Source organism: Saimiri boliviensis, chromosome 13 (genome assembly GCF_048565385.1).
Source record: "Saimiri boliviensis isolate mSaiBol1 chromosome 13, mSaiBol1.pri, whole genome shotgun sequence".
Taxonomy (NCBI): domain Eukaryota; kingdom Metazoa; phylum Chordata; class Mammalia; order Primates; family Cebidae; genus Saimiri; species Saimiri boliviensis.
Window position 1 is genome coordinate 76,899,409 of NC_133461.1, and position 22,506 is coordinate 76,921,914.

Genomic DNA, 22,506 nt, shown 5'->3' on the forward strand with positions numbered 1-22,506 from the left:
CACCCTTACCTCCTCCTGCTGATTAGAGCCTGTTTACATAACAGTGCAGTCATTGTTCTTTGTTTGTTCTTTTGTTTGCTATATAATCCCTGGACAGAGGATTCTAACCTGCTCTGCAGCATCTTCGATTTCTGAAAACGCAAAACTGGACGACTCTGCAAACCCTGTGAGCCCAGTAGAGGTGGGTTTTATATCCTCAGAGACATACATCCAGGAGTAATCTGAAATTTTAATGAACAGGTCTGGTGCATGGAATGAACTGGCTCTAGCACACCCATGCCAAGGGAACTTGTGAACAGCAGAGATGAGTCAGGCTCAATGGGGCCTGAAACATATAAAACTTGATAAATTCTAAAAATACAAAGTTAGGTTTATGACTCTGAAGAGAATCTGTACAAGTAAGTCACTCTTAATTTTTTGCTTCCTTAGCTTTACGGTAAATCTACTTTTGGCAAACAGGTATTTTAACACACTAAAGTGGGTATACAGCTTTCAAAAATGAGCAGCAGTAAGAAGACAGGGATTGGACTCAGATATCATTGGCGTAAATGCCACTGAAACAAGTCACAGACTAGCTAGAGGCTGGGAACTCTGAAGGAACAGAGATAGGTCAGACTTCAGGGAGCTTCTGGTCAACCCAAGAATCTTCAAGTAGAAGTGGAAATAGATACTTTCTGCTATGAGGCTGACTAGCAGTCCCTCTTGGCTTTATGAGATGAGGGTTTTAGGCTCCTTTCACTTCATTCAGAGCACCTTTCTGGATCCAAATTCGATAGGGTAGAATTTGGACTGCAAATAGAGAGAATACCATGGACATAAGTCATGAGATTCAAGCCAGGTGATTTATTTCATAGTTTAAAATCCTCAGCAGTGACAAGAGCAGTGGGAGAGAAATTGTGTTTTTTTCCTTCTTGGTTCAGGTCAGCTTCTGATAATGTATATGTTACTCTCCTCTCTCCAAGCATTAGCATTCAAGGTTGTTAGAGACTGGTGCTGCAGGAGAAAACAAAACAAAATACCAGTGTTGCTCATGGTTCTTTATTGTAGCTAACACATTCCTAACTCAAGTAATTTTAAAACTATAGGTGATTAAAAGCAAAACAATTAAGAAAATTAAAATTCCAGAAAATATTACCTGTTATCTTGACTGAAGATACTCTTAGTTTTATAACAGAAGTGACTTGTTGAAGTACACTGATTTTTTTGTCCACATTTGGTAACTATTTAGGTCAAAAATAAAGTGCTTTGGAAACTCCATTCTAAAAATATGCACTGATTGTATTTTAAAATTAAAAGTTCATAATTCTAGGTACCTTTTTGTTAGGTGACACCGATATGCACATGTGCACACACATGCATGCATGCACATTGATGTGTATATCTACGTAATGAAATTTTTTAATAATCATCATCCCTGGTGTTAGGACTAATGATGATTACTATCTCATTATTTTACTCACATATTTTTAATCAATGTTCATTATGTATTAGTACTATAATAATAAGAAGAATGATTCACACACTCACATACACACATTATGTATTGAAATAAGAAGAAAGTGATGGCAGATTCAAGCATTCCAATTTCTCTGGCTAGAAGAGAATCTTAACACCATTAAAAGTTAAAATCATTCTTTGGAACTTTAAAAAATGAAACCAGTTAAATATAAAATGAATTCAAAATGTTTGTTGTAAACATTAGTATAAAATTAAAAATGACAAAATATTTTAAAACCAAAATAAATATTTAAAAGCAGAAATTTATTAACAGTAGGCTAAATCTAAAATCCCAATTACATAACAGAAAAATGAGTGAAGGGAGAGATTTATTAAAGGTAAAATATACTAAGCTTCCCTCATACTAAAAGGAGTCTCAAAATGCCTCTAATTCCATATGTTCATATTTTGTATTTTCTACTTCTATTTCCATAGTCTTTATATAAATAGCTCAGCACTAAGTGACATAGTGGAAAATTACAAAGAAAATTCAATAAGGTAGTAAAATAAAAGAAGTAGAATTTAAAATATGCTAGGGCTCAGAAAGTATACCACTTGCATATCCAAACTAGCTAAAAAGTAAATAAATTATGAATGTTACAATTGGATACAATGGACTGATAATTTAATAACAGATACTTAAAAACAATGGAAGTCTTCATATTACACTATATTTATTCTTTGATATCTTCTGGGTATTTATCTCAGTCTATAACTGGACAACTGCTCACAGATATATATTCATACATACCTAAAAACTGGAAGTAGCATAAATATTCATAACGGACTTTTAAAATAAATGATTTTTATTTTAATTTGAATACTATATGCCGCAAAATGATATGACTGCATTTAAGATATAAAATTTTGTCCATAACATTCTCAAGGTAAAAAATAATATTTTTAATGCTTTGCTTAGAAAAATACTTGAGAAGACGTACATATAAATTGTTGGTGGAAATCTTCATTTATTGTAATTATGAAAATATTTATCTTAATTCATGTATCTACCAAAATTTCTCAGATATCTTAATCAGAAAATATACTTTTAAAAAATAAGCAGGCTGGGCATGGTGGCTCATGTTTGTCATGGCAACTTTTTGTGAGGTCAAGGCAGGAGGATCACTTGAGCTGAGGAGTTTGAGACCAGCCTAGGCAACGTAGGGATACCCTCATATCTACAAAAAATAATTTGCCAGAAGTGATGGTGTGTGCTTGTACTCTCAGCTACTTGAAAGGCTGAGATGGGAGAATCAGTTGAGCACAGGATATTGAGGCTGCAGTGAACTAAGTGAACTGTGATCCTGCTACTGCACTCCAGCTTGAGTGACAAAGTAAAACCTCCTGTCTTAAAAACTCAATGAATCAACAAACATATAAACAGGTTGACATTTTAATTCATGTTATTTAATACTAAGGTTTACCTGGATACCACATATACTTCTTCCATATGAATTTCAGAATCTTTTTCCTGATTCTCCTTGCCCATGTCTCCAAAAAATTTTGACTGAGTTTATGTGAAATAAACATAAACAGAGACCCAGATATACATATATTATTGATAATGGGAAAGAAGGCAATAAGATGTCAAGTCGGGTTGTTTCCAGTGTTTTGATCAATCAGTTCTGCCATTGAACATTCTTGTGCATGTCTCTTGACCCACACATGTGCACATTACTAATGGTACACGTCAGTGAGTGGAAGCTGCTAGACTGTAAAATACGAATTAGCCAATTCTTAATAATGGAAAAACTTCTTCCACTAAACCAGTCACTGATGCCAAAAAGTTTGGTACCGCTGATTAGAGCATCACTTATCTTTTTATATGCCAGTAAGATATCACTAAAATACAAGTGCTCCTACCCAATGCTAAAGAAAGAAAAAAACAAACCCATGATGTACATGCTCATAGATGTAGTTGCTAGTGTGAGTGCACAAAAATCTCTTCTTTAGTATAGGTCAAGAAGGAGAGGCTCAGATAGCAGAAAACCAAGTTTTATTATTTGTTATTATAAAATAACCTATAGTGAGAATTAAACAAATACACTAAAAAATGTTTGGTCTCAAACTAACCATTTTTAAGCGCTCCTAAGCAATGATCAAAACATGCAACGCAAAATGCTTCAACACGTAGTTCTACACTCACCTTTCACTGAGGGATAACTTGCTGCTGCTGCCGCTGCTGCTTTCTTCTGACACAGAGCTATAAAATTGATAAACTTCTTTTTAAAGTGAGGAAACTTGTAATTCTTGAACAATTAAATAACTGAATAAAAAATGTTCTTTAAAGAAACGCCATGATTCAAATAAGTGAAATGTCTCCTTTTAACAACTTAAACAGGTACTGTGTTTCAATATTAGAACAAATGCTATAAGTTACCTCACTCTGGGAATTGAGTCTTCTCATTCTACATTAATCAAGAATTAATGTTTATAAACCCACATTTGTGTACTCAGGTCCCATTATTCTGTGATATCCCTAATTCCTCAGTTCCAATAAGCCAAACCATAAAGTAGCACTCAGAAAGTTTAAATACTTTTCTATACAGTTCAATATATTTCTTTCTCTCTCTCAGAAAATATAAATATGTTTGATCTTTGCATCAGTTCTTGGAGTGTAAAACTAGATGTAAATATATCTGTGATGAAATACTGGAAATTATGAATAAGGGGCTCAATATGATATTTAAAAATTTGTATACCGATTACGGATAGCATGACGATCTTCCTCATTAAATTGATGTACCCAAAAGTTTAGATTCTAACTCTTCTAATATATCCCATTCTGTAGAATTACAGAGAATAATATTATGTAAAAATTAAATCACTTGCTCAAAATATCACAGTGTTACATGCAAGATTGACAACTTAAAACAAGGTCTCCTGAAGCTAAGTGTAATTCTCTTCCTACTGCACGGTAGTGCCTCCTGCTTCTTGAACCAGCCATGATTAACTACACATTTCTAGTTAAGAAATGTTTACAAATCAGCAATATCTATATTTAGAAAAAATAAATATTTTCAAATATTTTAGGTTTATAGATATTATCTCTAACTGAGAGAGGTGTTCTAATAAAGACATTTATCACTGACCTGAGAATCTGTATCTGATAAATTTAGTTTTGGGAAGTTCTCTTGAAATGCAGTGTCATATAATTCTCATGGAGCTCATAAGTGATATGACTCTACAGACAGGGTCAGTAAACTAAGAGGTTAAACCAACCTCCAAAAGTCCCCTGGCAGCCATGTCTGCCCCTACCATACTAGTGGTAAACTGGGTAGTTTTAGTAATTTGTAAGATGAGAGACAATATCAAGACGAATAACAAAAGGGCATCAAACCATTTAAAAATGTCTCCCTGTGCCTCTCCTTATGTTGCCTTACCTATAGTTGGAGATTATTCCTGATGAAATGTGAATACATTTTTCTTGTCTTTCTTAATGTAATTAAGAGTAAATATACATGTGTATGTATTTTTACATACATGTGTGTATGGTACATATGTGTGTGTGTGTGTGTGTGTGTGTGTGTGTGTGTGTATACCTCTCACTTTCAGTTTCCCCTCTGTAGCATAGCTCTCTCAATTTTTTCCGTTTTATTAAAACGGCAGTAGTAATAATAAGCACAGGTAGAGAGATGTAGAAAATGAGTTGGAACCGTTGTTTCGGGAAAGTGGCATGTCTTTCCTCCTCCATATAGCTTTTCTCTGGAATGAAAAATAGCAATTTTAAGTTATTCCACAGATTTTATCAACACAATGAAAAAGAGAAGATATCATTACCAACATCATTTCCAAACATTAAGCATTTCTTTCACATATATAAAATGAATATAATAAAAACAAAAACACTAATGTATAAAATGGGATCTTACTAGAATTTTATTGATGATTTTTGAGTTCTCAGCCTTCCAGCTTATGATGAACTAATATCTTATTTGTTTCTCTGGAGAACCCTGACTAATACAGATTTTGGTACCAAGATATGAGCTGCTGCTCTAAAAACTACCTAAAAATGTAGCAGTGTCTTAGGAACTGGGTAATGGATAGAGGTTGGAATCATTTTAAAGCGCAAATTGAAAAAAAAAAAAAAAAAAAAAAGCCTAGACTGCAATAAAGGGTGGTTGATAGAAATACAGATACTCAAGGTGATTCTGGTAAGAGCTCAGATAATCATGAACAGAATGTTGGTAGAAATATTAATATTAATGAAAAAATGCTCATCATCACCGGTCATTAGAGAAATGCAAATCAAAACCACATTGAGATACCATCTCACACCAGTTAGAATGGCGATCATTAAAAAATCTGGAGACAACAGATGCTGGAGAGGATGTGGAGAAATAGGAACACTTTTACACTGTTGGTGGGAGTGTAAATTAATTCAACCATTGTGGAAGACAGTGTGGCGATTCCTCAATGACCTAAAAATAGAAATCCCATTTGACCCAGCAATCCCATTACTGGGTATATATCCAAAAGATTATAAATCATTCTACTATAAGAACACATGCACACGAATGTTTATTGCAGCACTGTTTACAATAGCAAAGACCTGGAACCAACCCAAATGCCCAACAATGATAGACTGGATAGGGAAAATGTGGTACATATACACCATGGAATATTATGCAGCCATCAAAAACGATGAGTTTGCGTCCTTTGTAGGGACATGGATGAACCTGGAAACCATCATTCTCAGCAAACTGACACAAGAGCAGAAAATCAAACACCGTATATTCTCACTCATAGGCGGGTGTTGAACAATGAGAACACATGGACACAGGGAGGGGAGCACTACATGCTGGGGTCCGTTGGGGGGAAATGGGGGAGGGACGGGGAGGTGGGGGGGTGGGAAGAGGTAGCATGGGGAGAAATGACAGATACAGGTGAGGGGAAGGAAGGCAGCAAACCACACTGCCATGTGTGTACCTATGCAACAATCTTGCATGTTCTTCACATGTACCCCCAAACCTAAAATGCAATTAAAAAAAAAGAAATATGAATATTAAAGGTGCTACAAGTGAGGTCTTAGAAGTAAAGCAACATATTACTGGACAATGATGGAAAGGTCATTTCTGTTATAAAGTGGCAAAGACTTGGCTAAATTGTGTTCTAAAGTTTTGTGAAAGATAGAATTCACAAGCTGAGATAACTCCTAGGCAAAATGTTCAACGTATAGCCTGACTCCTCCTGACTGCTTATAGTAAAATGGAAGAGAGAAGAGATGATTAAAAGGCAGGTGCTGAACAATGAGAACACATGGCCACAGAGAGGGAAGCATCACACACTGGGGTCTGTTGGTGGGAATAGGGGAGGGACATCTGGTATTAGGGAGGTTGGGGAGGGATAACATGGGGAGAAATGGCAGATATAGGTGATGGCGGGATGGAGGCAGCAAACCACATTGCCATGTATGCACCTATACAACAATCCTGCATGATCTTCACATGTACCCCAGAACCTAAAGTACAATAAAATATATGTATATGATAAATAAAGAAAGTAATTGAAGTAATTGTTAACCAGAAATTCTCAGCCTATCCATATTTCCAAAAATCAGAACACGTGTTCTAGAGAGAATACCAAGGGTGCAGCTAGAAAATCATTGATAAAGAGACTATGGACATGAATAATGGAATTTAATCAGCCATCTTGGCAGAAACCAGAAATGTAAGACATTACCAGCATAGATAGAATTATACTGGCAGAGACACTGTCAGTTGGAAATGAAGAAAAAAGAATTGGACAGAAGGGCTACTTGGCTATGAGCATGCTTTATCTTTCAAGAAAAGTAAAGAATAATTGCGCCTGTGACTCAAAGATTATCAGGGTTGCCACAGATCAAAGGACCAAGGCTACCTTCTCTTTGGTTACAGAGGATGGGGCCTCCTTTTAAATTTCAGTGGACCAGGTTGTCCGATGGTATGGACAGGGGAGCCTCCCAAGTCAAGGGAGTGAGGTTGCCACCTAGGATTGTGGAGGGAAGAACATTAAGCCAAGTAGGATTACTCTCAAGCCGAAGATACAATGGAACTTGCACTACTAAGTTCTGGAATTGCTTGAAACTGATCACCTCCTCCTTCCTTCTAATTGCTCCCTTTCTGAATGGGATAAGCATAGCTTATTTCACCATTATATTTTGGAAACACATAATTCATCTGGTTTTACAGGGTCACAGCTGGGGAGAAATTTTGTCTCAAAATGAATCATATCTCAAAATTTACCCATTCCTGATAGATACTAGTCAGATGAGACTTTGTACTTAAAATTGATCCTGGAATGGCTTAAGGCTTTTGGGACTCTTGGTATGGGATGAATGATTTTTTGCATGTAAGAACATGAATTTGAGAGACACAGAGTAGAATTTTATGGACTGACTTGTGTCCGTCTAAATTCATATGTTTAAGCCTCAACCCCCAATGTGATGATATTTGGAGATGAGGACTTTGAGAAATAATTAGACTTAAAAGAGGTCATAAGTGTGGGGTCCAAATTCGATGGGATTGTTGTCTTTATGAAAACAGAAGAGACCAGAATGCATATGCTCTTGCCCTCCCTCTCTCTATCTCTCACTCTCTCTGTCTGTCTCTCTCTCTCTCTCAATATCTCTCTCCATTCACAGAATTATTGTTGAAAAGATGTGACAAAATGACTATTAATTGCAGTTTACATCACTTAAAAAATGTTAGCCCCCAACAAAACAAACTAAGACTTCTCGATATAGTGATAATCCATTGATCAAACCTATGCACAAAAAACAGCAGATTTCCTTCATGTAACAAGTCATGTTAAAATGCCAAGACAAAAAATATCTCCCAATAGCCAATTTTTAACAAAACCATACTCTTTTAAAAAGTGATATATTTCTGATCTATAAGCTCTTATTATACCTATACATGGATGGAAGACACAAAAAGATACCACTTCACGCCCATCAAAATGGCTATCAGAAAAAAAACAAAAACAGAAAATAACAAGTATTACCCAGGATGTGTAAAAATTGAAACATGAAATACCTCATGCACCGCTCGTGGGAATGTAAAACAAAGTCACCTTATATTAATATTTTATACTTTATTCTTTTCCCAGTAATCTTCCACACTAGTCACTAACCTGAAGTTTTCCTGTCCCAGGGACAAATTCACACGTGTATAAGACTTTCAGTACTACAACTAGGATAAGTTCTAGGCAAACCTGTGTGATTGGTGTCCTAGACCTAGCACTCTAATTCCAGGTAGAAGTCCAGATGGCAGCACATGAGCCTGCAGTCATAGAAAACCTTCTAACCCAACTAGTTTCCTTTAGCCAGCTGCCATGGGCTTTTCTTTCATCTCTCCCATTCTGGGGCTTACTCGTCTACCCTGAAAGACCTGGGCTGATAAGCTAGGTGGCTGTATGTTTTGTCCCTATGCAGTCCCTTCTGAGGCCCTGTACCCAGCCATGGAGGCCTCGGGCTTTCCCCAGTAAAGCCTGGACTCAACGTGGGAGAAACACTTGTGATCCTGAATGCATTTTAGGGCATTAAGAGTTTGGGTTGCAAAGGTCACCTCAGTGAGTTCAGGTTTACTTCATTATCCTTATTCTACTTATTTTTTAATATCACTGATTTGTGTTAACATAATATGACCAAGAAAAAATGTCAAATTGTGGATTTTATGATTGCCTTAATTGTAAGCCAAAAACATTATCAATTTTTGTTACTATTTCATGGATATTTTAAAAGAATTTGTAATCTGCTTTTACAGTATTATGGATATAGATATAATCATATAAACATATGTACATAATTGAATATACATGTGCTTTTATATGACTGTTTTTTGCATGTGCTAGAGTTTAAATTTGCATATATTTTTGTCTAATTATCTACTTAGTACACAAAATTCTAAAGAGTATATTTTAATCTCTTTATGATTTTTCTTTTTATACTTTTCATTTTATCCTAATCCCCAGAGATAACCATTAATAATATTACATACATTCCTGATTTTCAGAGGTTATTATCAACCGTTTTAATCTTTGACAAGCTCATAGGCCAGAAAAAAATTATATTTTACTTGCATTTTTTTAATTTTATGGGGCTTCCCACTTACTTGATGGTGATAGGAAATTTTTAATTTTTCTGTGAATTACTATTTCATCACCTTTGTTTCTCTATTCTATGGGTTTGTTTGACCTTTTATAATATACACATGCAAACACAAACACACTTAAGTGTTGTACGGTTATAAGTTATAGACTAAATTATTATGTTTTTGTTTGTTTGTTTGATACATAGTTTCATGTGGCTTCGTACTGTCTTTTTAAAAGTTGATCACCTGAGGTTTGCCTTTATGTAGCATCCAAGCTACAGATAAGTCTGCTCCAAAGTTTCAGGACTTTCTTGCAAGGTCCTAAAAGAGATGGGAATAGAGTTGGAAGCCCACCTATGTCCCGGTTATTTTGGGTAGGCTCATACCTTCTAGAACCAGGGTATGCCCTTCCCTTCCAGTTGTCCCCAATTTATCTATGCCTGATTAATCTCAAAATGCTACTCAGGAACCTCAGGACAGGATTAGAAAGAGCAAATTTCCAAAATTAGCATAGAGCCCTTACAATACAGGAGAAAGATTACTAAACTATGAAGTGAATAGGAAGAAAAGACAACCTGAAAGATTCTAGAGGCACGAATATAGCAATGACTATACAGACACTATTATAAATGAGAAATATAGTAGGCAATCCAAAGTGAACAGTTTAACTGGTTGGCCAGGTGCGGTAGCTCATGCCTGTAATCCCAGCACTTTGGGGTGCTGAGGTGGGTGCATCACGAAGTGAGGAGTTAGAGACCAGCCTGGCCAAGATGGTGAAACCCCATCTCTACTAAAAATACAAAAATTAGCTGGACGCAGTGGCAGATGCCTGTAATCCCAGCTACTTTGGAGGCTGAGCAGGAGAATCGCTTGAATCCTGGAGGCAGAGGCTGCAGTGAGCAGAGATCACATCACTGCACTCTAGTTTGAGTAACAGGGCAAGATTCCACCTCAAAAAAAAAAAAAAAAAAAAAATCAACTGGTCAAATTTTATGCACCAAAGTTTCTTCTTTTAAAATTGTCTAACATTGGCCATACTTTTTCTCAGTAAACAATATCAATGCCGATATAAAAAGAACAGTACAAACTTATACTGTCAAAATTTTTTAAATCTTACAAATAAAATAAAAGCATATTTGTTGACATTAGTTGCTTTGTAATCTGGCTTGAAACCTATAATTTATCTTCTTACATACTGTACATAATTAATACAATTTTAAGAAACTAACCTTGTAGGACTAAGTGACCATCATCAATACTTCCAAACGCTCCTTTTTTTGGTTTGCAGTGAGGAGGATTAAACCCCTCTGCACAATGGCAATGGTTAAAATTATTGCAAACCTTAAATAATAAAAAAACAGAATAGCTTCAATGGAGACTAATGAATAATCTATACTTAATCCACAGAGTATCTCATTCTAGAGAATTTATCTAAATAGATAAATGTATCAAATTTTCTCTTGCTAATGCTCATATTATGAAAAGTACATCTAGCTTTTGTTGTCAAATCAAATATTTTTCTAAAAAATTCTTTTAACTCCACCCACAGCCAGGCCCAAATATCTCAAATTATCAGTGACCTGTCACTAATTATAATCTACTTGCTAGTTGACAGCCCAGACTCTAAATTAACTTGCAAGACTAGAAAGAAAATTCTACTGATCTTTATTTACCAGTTTCTGTCTTCTCTTGCTTATAGCACATCCACCTCACATGTTTATCAAACATTTTATACATCCACAATCATCTTAAATGCTTTCTCTTTGTCTTCTCTAATAAATAGTTTGATATGTTTCTTAAGAAGACAAAATTGATATTATAAATTATAGACTGTTAAATGACATGAAAATGGCAAACAAAAAAAAGCCATTCATTTTTTAAAATCCCCAAATTGTTAGATTGTTAAAAGAAGGCTTCTGAAAATAAACATTGCAGTTACTTACTCCATGACGATTGCAATCAGCAGAAAAATTACACAAATTAAAATCCATCAGGAATCTAACATGCTTACAATCCATTTCGAAACAGTACTAAAAACAAAGCAAAAAAAAGTACAAAATAAAGTCAGTGAAAAAATCAGATTTTGTGCATAGCTAATACCTTTAAAAATTCAAGAAAGTACCAGAATTCATATTATCTAAAATTTGCATTAAAAGCTATGAGTGTCCAGTAAAAAAATAATTGTGACTGCATTGAAGTAAACATGAAATAAACTATGCACATTCAGCTTGTAAAGATGTAATCCTATGTAAGAAGCCAGAGATGTTATTTTTCTTTCCATCTAGTACCAGAAGCAACTTAGAAAGATAAATTACTGGAAAAACAACTTGATTAGCTCTTTGAGTTCAAGAATTATCTGAGGAGCATTTTCAAATATACTAATGTGCTCCCCTCGAGAACATTATATCAAAAACTCTGGGGAGAGGATCCAGTTGATTCTCAGAAGCAGCCAGGTTTGAGAACTACTGAGCAGAGAGGTGAGATCTTACTTTTTTTTTTAATTGTACTTTAGGTTCTGGGGTAAATGTGCAGATCACACAGGATTGTTGCATGGGTGAGATCTTAAAACCATGAGTATGAGCAGCAAAGGAAGATCGTTTACTATTCCACGTGACAAAATGCAAAGAAAGCGGAAAGAAAGGACAACAGGTCATCATTATATGAGGTAATAGGACAATAGGAAACTCCCATTGGTGAGACAGGTAAAAGGCCTGCTAAGAAAAAAAAAAGTTTAAGGGTTAAATTTACATCTTTCTAATTTATGGCAGACATTTATGTGATCTTCTTTAATTAAAAAAAAAATTCTAAATTTACCACTTTGTGAAAGAGTTTTATATTTGGAGTGAGTTTTGTCTTTGGGTCATTATGATGACAGGCAGAAACAGGAGAGTCAGGACTCTGTAATGAAGGTTGGAGCTAATACAATTTAGATTTCAAGGGTAAGGGAGGCTTCAGATCATATTTGTATTCCATATGTTTCAAAATGAGCAAGAAATAACAGGTACTTTGTTTTTTTCATGTGTTATTTAATATCAAAATGTTACTAAATGGAAATAAATTTGTATTCAGAAGCTTTCTCTCAAAAACCGTATGTTAATTTAACTTCACATGGTATCTTGACTTAAATCAATTAGAATATTAAAATAGCATTAAATATTTTGTTAATTTATAGAATACTAGATGTGTCTAACAATGTTACATAATTATTTTATGCTACATTGTTAATGTTGTTTTTATATTTTGATGTTATATAAGTAATAACCATAATGTGCATTATATTATAGTAGAACATAATATTTTAATACTAGTTTAATTAAAGTATTCATCTACCAATCAGAAAAAAATCAGAGTTAATTATAAAAATTAAAACCAGCATACATTGGCTTTTCTATTGAAACAACAAATGCAATTCAAAAAAATGTTATTGCAAAAACCATGCTAATGAAGAAAAATTCTTGATCACATAATATCTTACTCAACAAAAACTATTTGTCATCTGAGATCTCCAGCTCTTGTCTAAAAATTTACTCATTAATAATGTATGCAAAATTACTAGATTACATATCAGAATATAAAAAGAAATTATGTATAAAAATTACTAAAATGTAATATTCTGTTAGAAAGAAGTGTGGAGATCACTAATAACATATACTGCTGAACTTGTATTGCCTAACTTTTCAATATTATATTTAAACATTCTTTAAGAGGGCCACCTAAGGTCCACCTAAAGATTACTTAATCATCGGAGTGAAAGCTTATATCATATAAAGACATTACCAGGAGAATAGGTAGAACAGAAAGGAGAGATGGAAACCTAACAAACATATTAGCACAGGAGGCCTGTTTGAATGTGCAGGTCTGAGACCGTTTTCTCTATCCGGAGACATAAGGAGAGTGAGAAACTTGAAACCAGATAGGGAACTCCACCACACCTCTCCCTGACAGAGAGACATGTTGTTGGCTTGCCTGAGGAATCTACTATCCTTCCAGTAGGCACCAGCAAAGACCATGGAGAGCCCCAGTGGCAACAGATAAACCAAGCCAACCAAATAACATTGTAAAGGTTCTCAAAATTAAACTGCCTTTGGAACGGCCCACAAAAGAAGGCCAGACCTAAACAATATTACTTCCTGCTAAAACAGAGCTTTATATTGACACAGAGTCTGCTAACATAATAAATACAATTCCTAGATCCAACTAAGGTCATTCCAAAAGCTAAGAAAATCACACCTTGAATCTTAAAAGACAACTAACGATATCAGAACCAAGGTGATTCAGATGATGGGATACATGACAAGGATTGTAAGGCAGCCATTATAGAAATACATCAATAATCAATTACAAATCTTCTTGAAACAAATGAAAATAAATACAAAAATCTTAGCAAAGGAACAGGTGATATAAAAATGAACCAAATGGGAATTACATAATGAAAAAATGCAATAATCTAAATTTAAAAAAAAAAGCCTAATGACTGAGCTCAACAGTAGAATGAAGATGACAGTGAATAGAATCAGTACACCTGAAATAGCAAAGAAATGTTTATTAAAAATCTTGGAACATCACAAAGGAAGGAAATATCAAGGAAAGGAAAATGGGTAAATAAAATGGACTATCAATTCCTTTAAAGGTTTTTAAAATTATAGTTAATGATTGAAACAAAAATTATAACATCGCCAATAACATTTAAATGTAAGGAAGGTAAATACAACTAAAATGGAAGTGAGATTGTTTTCTCATTTCACTCGAAGTGGCAAAACTTTTATTGTAGCAGTCTCTTTGGGCCACATATATATATATATTGTAAAACCTTGAGCAGCCACTATGAAAACTACATAAAGAGATGGATGACTTAGAAACATCATAACTGGATCAAGAGAGCATCCTAAAAAATGCTTAAGTCATCCACTGAAAGGCAAGAAAAGAGAAAAATAAGAATAGGAACCAGAGGAAAGAAGTAATGAAATAATAGAAACTTAAGCAATAATATTATACCAATCAAAAGACCATGCCACACTGTATTAAAGGCATGACTCAACTATGTGATGCTTTTAAAAACTCACCCCAAATTCAATGGCAGAGATAGATTTAAATAAAAAGGACAGAAAAAAATATACTATTCAAACATTCGTCCACAAAAGCAGGAGTAGCTATATTTACATCTGATAAAGTAGACTTCAGAGTAAATAAAATTACCAAAGACAAATGAAGACAATATGTCATGATATAATAATCATTCCAATAATAATATATGATTATCCTAAATGTGTACACCCCAAACCACAAAGCCTCCAAACACATGAGGCAAAAAGCAATACCACTAAAAGGAAAATAGACAAATCCACAAATGCAACTGGATATTTTGACACCTTTGTCTCAGCAATTTACAGAAATTATACAAAAAGTCAACAGATATACAGGAGTCCCAACAAATTAGAATTTAATTGACACATATACAGGTCACTGCCACCAGTATCAACAGAATAAACATTTCTACAAGTGCCTATGAAATATGAAGCAAGATATATTATATTCTGTATCATAAAAAAACCTCAACAATTTTTTAAAAAATTAAAATTATGAGAATATGACCTCATAATAAAATCAAACTTGGAATCAATGAAAGAAATACAACAGGAAAATCTCTAAATATGTTGAAATTAAATAATACATTTATAAATACTTCATGTATCAACCCTCAGTAAAACTAAAAAAAAAATACATAGAACCAAAAGGAAACAAAAATACACATTAAAATATGTAGGATGCAGCTAATATAGTTCTGAGAGGGAGATTTATAAGACTAAATGCTATGAATGAAGAAAAACCTCAAAGAAATAATTGAAGTTACCACTTCAATAGAGGAATGGAAGAAGAAGTTAAACTCAAGTAAAAGAAAGTAAATTATAATAAAAGCAGAAATCAATAAAATTGATTGCAAATTCCATGTAATATTAAAAGCTGGAAAATAATAAAGAAAACCAATATAACAAAGAGTGGATTCTTTAAAATTTTTTATAAAATTAATAAATTTTTAGCAAGATCGAGAAAACCCATGAAACAAAAAGCAGATTCTTTAAAAATTTTTATGAAAGTAATAACTTTAGCAACACTGAGAAGTAAAAAAAGAAGACACAATTCACAAATATCAGAAATGAGAGAGAGGATATTATTGCAGATCTTGCAGCCATTACACAGAATTATAAAGAAATACAATGAACAACTTTACATTTGTAAATTCAGAAACTTTGAGGAAATTGACCAATTTCTAGAAAACCATGAACAACCAAAAATCACCAAGAAACAGCTTATAATCCAAAGACCATTACAGCAACTGAAGAAATCGAATTAACAGTTTTAAACCTCCTAAAAATGAAATTTCCAGATCCAAATGCTTTCACTAAATAATTCTGTCAACCTTTAAATTAAAAATTAACAACCATTTTACACAATCTCTTTCCAAAAATAGAAGAGTGAAAACAGTTTTCAATTAATTTTATAATGCTACATAAAATAACCAAAATCAGATAAACACATTGCAACAAAAAAACAGACTAATACCCCTCATGAATTTGGTTACAAAAATTATTCAACAAAATATTAACAAACTAAATGCAACAATTTATTTAAAAAAGTATATACAATTACCAAGTGATATTAATACCAAGTATCTAATGCTGGTTCTACATTTAAAATTTTATTAATGTAATCCAACATTCAATGAACTAAAGAAGAAAAATCATGTGACCACATCAATTGACACACATAAAGCATCTGACAAAACACAAGACATAATTATAATAAAAACCCTCAATAAATTAGTACTAGAAGATGGTTAGCTCAACTTAAGGGGCATCTACAAAAAAACAAAAATCCTACATCTAATATCATACTTCATGATGAAAGATTTAATACATTCCTCTTAGACTAGGAAAATATCAGGGACATCCTCTCTCAGCACTCTTATTTAACATGATACTGTACGTTCTAACCACTGAAATAAAGCAAGAAAAAGAAATTTTAAAAATACAGACTGAAAAGGAAAAAATAAAATGGTCTCTATTTCCAAATTATTTTCTACATTAAAAAAAAACCCAAGGAGTCCACAATCAACTTCCTACAACTAAGTTAACACAGGACGGTTGCAGGATAAAACATCCCCACCCAAAAATCAAGAAGAAAAGGGGAAGGGACTCTCTATCTAATAAATGATTCTGAGAAAACTGGTTAGCCACATGCAGAAGAATGAAACTGGACCCCTGTCTTTCACAATATACAAAAATTAACTTAAACCTAAACCTAAAACTTAAACCTAAAACCTGAAACTATAACAATTTCAGAGAAAGTCTAGGAAACAACACTTCCGTACAAAAAATTTAGGACTAAAGCCCCAAATAGAACGTAGGACTAAACTCCAAAAGCAAATACAACAAAAATAGATCAATAATGGGATTTAATTAAACTAAAAAAGTGTCTACAAAATAACAATAAACACACAACCTACAGAATGGGAGAAAATATTTCCAAATTCTGCATCCAACAAAGAACTGATATCCAGCATCCACAAGGAACTCAACAACTCAAGTGAAAAACAAATAATCTCAGTAACAAGTGGACAAAGGACATGAATAGACATCTCTCAAAAGAAGACATACAAGTAGCTAGCAAACATATGATAAAATGCTGAGCATCACCAAAGTACAGAGAAGTGTAATTTAAAATTATGATGCTATCCCATCTTACACCAGTCAGAATGGCTATTCTTAAAAAGTCTGGAAACAACAAATGTTGGTAAGGATGTGGATAAAAGGTAACACATACATATAATTATATATGTGTAAAGAAAAAGTAACGCATATACATATTTCATGTGGAGAAAAGGTAATGCTTATATGCATACTTCATGTATAAAGGTAACACATATACATAATACATATAATAAATGAATTATATATCTATGTATAAAAGATATATAATACATGACTTACTACATAGCAATAAAAAAGAATTAAATCATGTCCCATGCAGTACAACAACATGGATAAAGGTGAAGACCATTATCGTACATGAACTAACTCAGAAACTGAAAATCAAATAATACATGTTCTCAACTATAAGTGTAAGCTTAAAAGATGGGTACATATAGACATAAAGATGGAAAAAATAGACACCAGGGACCCCAAAAGTGGGGAAGAATCAGGAGGTTCTTACTTAAAATAAGAAAAATAACTTACTGGGGACAATGTTCACTAATCAAGTGGCAGTCACACTAGATGCCAAAACTTCACCAATACCTGCACATATACTCCCTGAATCTATAAAAATTTAAAAATAAATTATTTGATGTATCAAAATTTTAGAATAATAATTTCTAATAAAAAAGTAAATTAAAAATTTGGAAAAATAATCTAAATAAAATTCTAAACTTCACAAACTATAGATGTTATACAAAATACTCTTAGGCAACCAGTGGATCAAAGAAGCAATCACTATGGAAATTTGAAAATACTTAGAAACAAATAGAAATATAAATACAACATTCCAAAACCTATGGAATGTAGTGAAAGAAGTTCTAGGGGAAAAATTTCTTAGTATAAATGCTTAGAATAAAAAAGAAGAAAAATTTTAAATCAACAACCTAATTCTACAACTTAAGAAAATAGAAAAAAAATTTTAACAAAATAAACTAAATTCTATCAGAAGGAAGGAAATAAAGATTAAAGCAGAAATGAAATATAGAGTAAAACAATAAAGTTAATAAAACCAAAAATTGGTTTTTTAAAAAGATGAACAAAATTGACAAACATTTATCTAGACATACTAATAAAGAGAGAAAACTCAAATTACTAAAGTCAGAAATAAAAGTGAGAACATTGCTACCAATTCTACAGCAATAGCAAGGATTATAAGAGCACTGAGAGCAGTTGTTTACCAATGAACTGGATAAGTTTGACAAAACTGACAAATTCCTAGAAACACAAAACCTACCAAGACTAAATCATAAAGAACTTAAAAACCTGAACAGACTTCTAACTCATAAGGAGATTTAATTAATAATCATAAACCTTCTTAGGAAGAAAATTTCTGGGCATAATGGCTTCAAATATGTAAAGAAGAATTAACAACAGTCTTTCTCAAATTTTTCCAAAAACATAAAGAAGAGGAAACGTCTTCTAACTCGTTCTATAAGGCCAGCATTATCTTGATATCAAAGCTGACCAAATACACTACAAAGAAAAAATACAGACCAATAATCATTATGAACATAGATGCAGAAATCCTCAGTAAAATGCTAGCAAACTACATAGTGTATATTAGAAGGTATATACACTATGACCAATTGAGATTTATTTCTGAAATGCATGGATGGTTCAATGTATGATAACTGATCAACGTGATAACCACAAAAAAAATGAAGGAGAAAAACAAAATGATCATCTTAATTGATGAAGAAAAGGCATTTAACAAAACTCAACACATTTCATGATATAAACACTCAAAGTGCACTCAGTCATGAGGTAGAAGAAAACTACCTCAGCATGATAAAATTTCATATATAAAAATCCCATACTTACATTATACTTAATGATAAGACTCTGAAGCTTTTCCTTTAAGATCAAGAACAGGGCAAAGATACTTCCTTTCACCACTTTTATTCAACATTATAATGGAAGTTCTAGTTAAAAATATTAGGCAAGAAAAAGAAAGAAGAGGCATCATCCAAATTGGAAAGCAGGAATTGAAACTTTTATGTTTCCAGAGGACATAATTTTATAGGTAGAAGACTCTAAAGATTACACCAAACTGTCAGAAATAACAAACATATTCAACAAAGTGGCAAAATAGAAAATCAACATTCCAAAACTGGTTCCATTTCTATACAGTAACAATAAACATTATGAAAGGGATACTATGAATACATTTCCATTTATGATAGCATCAAAAAGTACTTAAAACAAAGTACTTAAGAATTAATTTAACAAAGGAGTTTAAGATGTTCATACTATTCAAAGTGATCTACAAATTCAATACAATGACCATAAAAATCCCAATGACTTTTATTACAGAAATAGAAAAATTTATACTAAAATTTATATAGAATCTCAATGAACCCCAAAAGCAATCTTAAAAAAGAACAAAGCTGAAGGAGTCACATTTCCCAATTTCAAAACTTACTAGGAAGCTACAGAAATGAAAACAGTGTGGTACTGGCATAAAGACTAATACATTACCAATGGAATAGAATAAATGGCCCATAAACAAAGGCTTGCACATATGGTCAAAAGATACCACCAAATTTTTACAGGTGTGCTGAGACCATTTAATGGAGAAAAAACAGTCTTTTCAACAAATGGCACTGGAGAAACTAGAGTTCCACATGCAAAAGAATAAAACTGAACCCTTATGTGGCTTTAACACCACATACAAAAATGAACACCACATACAAAATGAACTCAAAATGGATCCTACAACACCACCTACAAAATGTGTCTGTATAGCACCACATACAAAAATGAACTCAAATGGATCATAAAGGTAAACATGAGACCTTAAAACTATAATACTCTTAGAATAAAATATAGGGTAAAAGCTTCATAATATTGATTCTGCCAGCGATTTATTGTATACATCAAAAGTAGACACAACAAAAGAAAAAAATAGACTAATTGGATTTCATAATTGTTTTTCATTGTGCATTAAAAGGCACTATCAACAGAGTAAAAAAGCAACTGAAAGAATGAAAGAAAATATTTTAAATCATATAAGAAGAGTAATATCCAAAATATATAGAGAATTCCTAAAACTCAACAACAGCAAAAAAGGTGATTTTAAAACGGGCAAAGTGCTTACATAGACATTTGCCTAAAGAAGATATACAAATGGTCGACAGGCACATGAAAGATCTCAAAATCACTAATCATTAGGGAAATGCAAATCAAAACCATGGTGAGATACCACTTCACACCCATAAGGATGGCTACTATTGGAAAAAAAAAAAAAAAAAAAAAGTAAGTGTGGTGTGGACATGGAGAAACTGGAACCATTATGCCTGGCTAGTAGAAATGTAAAATGGTATAGCCACTGTGGAAGACAGTACAGTGGTTCCTCAAAAATTTAAAAATAGTATTACCATGTGATCCAGCAATTCTACTTCCAGGTATATACACCTAGAAATTGACAGCATAGTTTTGAAGATACATTTATACAGCCATGATTATAGTGGCATTATTTATAATAGCTAAAACACAGAATGATCTCCAATGTTCATCAACAGATGAATGGGTAAACAAAATGAAGAATGTAAATACAACAGAATAGTATTCGGCTTTAAAAATGAGGGAAATTCTGACATAGTACAGTATAGCTGAAACTTGAGGGCTTTTGCTAAGTGAAATAAGCCAATCACACAAAGAAAAATACTACATTATTTTACTTATGTGAGATGCCTATAATATTCAAATTTATAGAGTCAGAAAGTAGAATGGTGGTTTTTCAGAGAACAACGGGAGGAATGAATGGGGAGTTATTGTTTAATGAAATGAGTTTTAGTTTTGCAACGTGAAAATATTCATGAAGATAGAGGGTAGTGATGGTTGTACAACATTATGAATGTATATAACACCACTAAATTGTACACTTAAAAAGGTTAAAATGGCAGTTTTATATTACATGCATTTTACCACAAGAATAAAACTGGAAAGCAAATGCATCAGTAAGTGTATTGTCAAAATGAGTATAACCAGACAAAGAATTTTAAAACACTTATATTTTGAAGTTCTAATTACCATATCAGGACCACACATGGAACCATCTTGTACAAATGTTTCATCTCTGTCTTCAGTAAAATAATACATTGTGGTTGAACTAGGTGGCTTTTCTGGAACTGGCTTTGTCCTGGGTAGAACTGCAGACACACATGTTTGGTCTCGTACATGTGCATAAATCACAGATAAATTTGGACGTGATATTAAATCTCTGTGTTCCCATGCACAGACTAATTTTCCACATAGAATATGTCTAGAAGCATACGAAAGAAAAAAATTACCTTATTGTTTATTGAAATAACAGATTGCTGATATAGTGAAATTTTTAAAAAGTATTTTACTAATTTAAATCCAAATTTCAACAATTTTCTCTCAATACATATTTTTTGCATAATGACTTATGATATGGTTCTTTTTTGTTTCATGAGGCTGTCTGGCAAGTGAAAAACCAGTGGTTTTTACACTGTGACAGCTGTGATCAGTTCTACAATAGTTGCTGAAATTTGAGAAATCTCCGGTCTTCAGTTTTTTCAATAGTATAAGGGATAAGTAATTCTTACACACATTTGATATATATAAACATGTATGTTTATAACCTATATTATAAATATATAATATATAAGCTGCATAACAATGTCTAGCTCATCACAACAATAAACAGAGGCCATTTTCATAGTCATTGTTGTTTTAACATTACAGGCACTGAACACATATTCTTGTAGGCAGTGGATAATACTGTCCAGCTCATATTATGTAATAAGGAAAACCTGACCCCCAAAATGCCATTTTACTGCATATGTTTTCCAGTATTTTAGCAATCTCTAACCTGAATTTCAAATAGATTTATAATTTTCTAATTACATACTGAAAAAAACAATATTGTCTGCCACAGTTTCCAAAGTTGTCTCCTCTGGTATTTATTTCATCAAAACAGAAAATCGGAGCACCACTTGCACCTATGAACAGCAACAAAAACTTAAGTAAATTACAACACAGAACTTAAGTTATAGCATAGAAATGATAGACTCAATCTAGAAATTATAATGTGATCCACAGGAAAGTTTATAATTACCCAGAACTAAAAAATTTCTGGGGGCAGAGCTAGGATTAAAAAGCAAACTCCTTTTTCTAAGGCTAGAAGACTTTCTTCTGCATCAGACAGAAAACAAACA

General features: G+C 32.9%; 1 protein-coding gene across 1 annotated transcript in view; it reads right to left on the reverse strand.

Moving 5' to 3' along the window:
• Positions 1 to 476: 476 nt before the first annotated feature.
• The window catches only part of LOC101051686 (disintegrin and metalloproteinase domain-containing protein 5-like), a 102,123-nt gene continuing 80,093 nt past the window's right edge, over positions 477 to 22,506 (reverse strand). The window contains exons 15-21 of the mRNA XM_003942405.3: positions 22,200 to 22,290; positions 21,356 to 21,587; positions 11,513 to 11,599; positions 10,799 to 10,910; positions 5,040 to 5,202; positions 3,644 to 3,700; positions 477 to 993 (exon numbers count right to left, since the gene is read on the reverse strand). Coding sequence (XP_003942454.1) covers positions 981 to 993; positions 3,644 to 3,700; positions 5,040 to 5,202; positions 10,799 to 10,910; positions 11,513 to 11,599; positions 21,356 to 21,587; positions 22,200 to 22,290 — 755 coding nt within the window. The 3' untranslated portion in view covers positions 477 to 980. The remainder of the gene's footprint in view (positions 994 to 3,643; positions 3,701 to 5,039; positions 5,203 to 10,798; positions 10,911 to 11,512; positions 11,600 to 21,355; positions 21,588 to 22,199; positions 22,291 to 22,506) is intronic.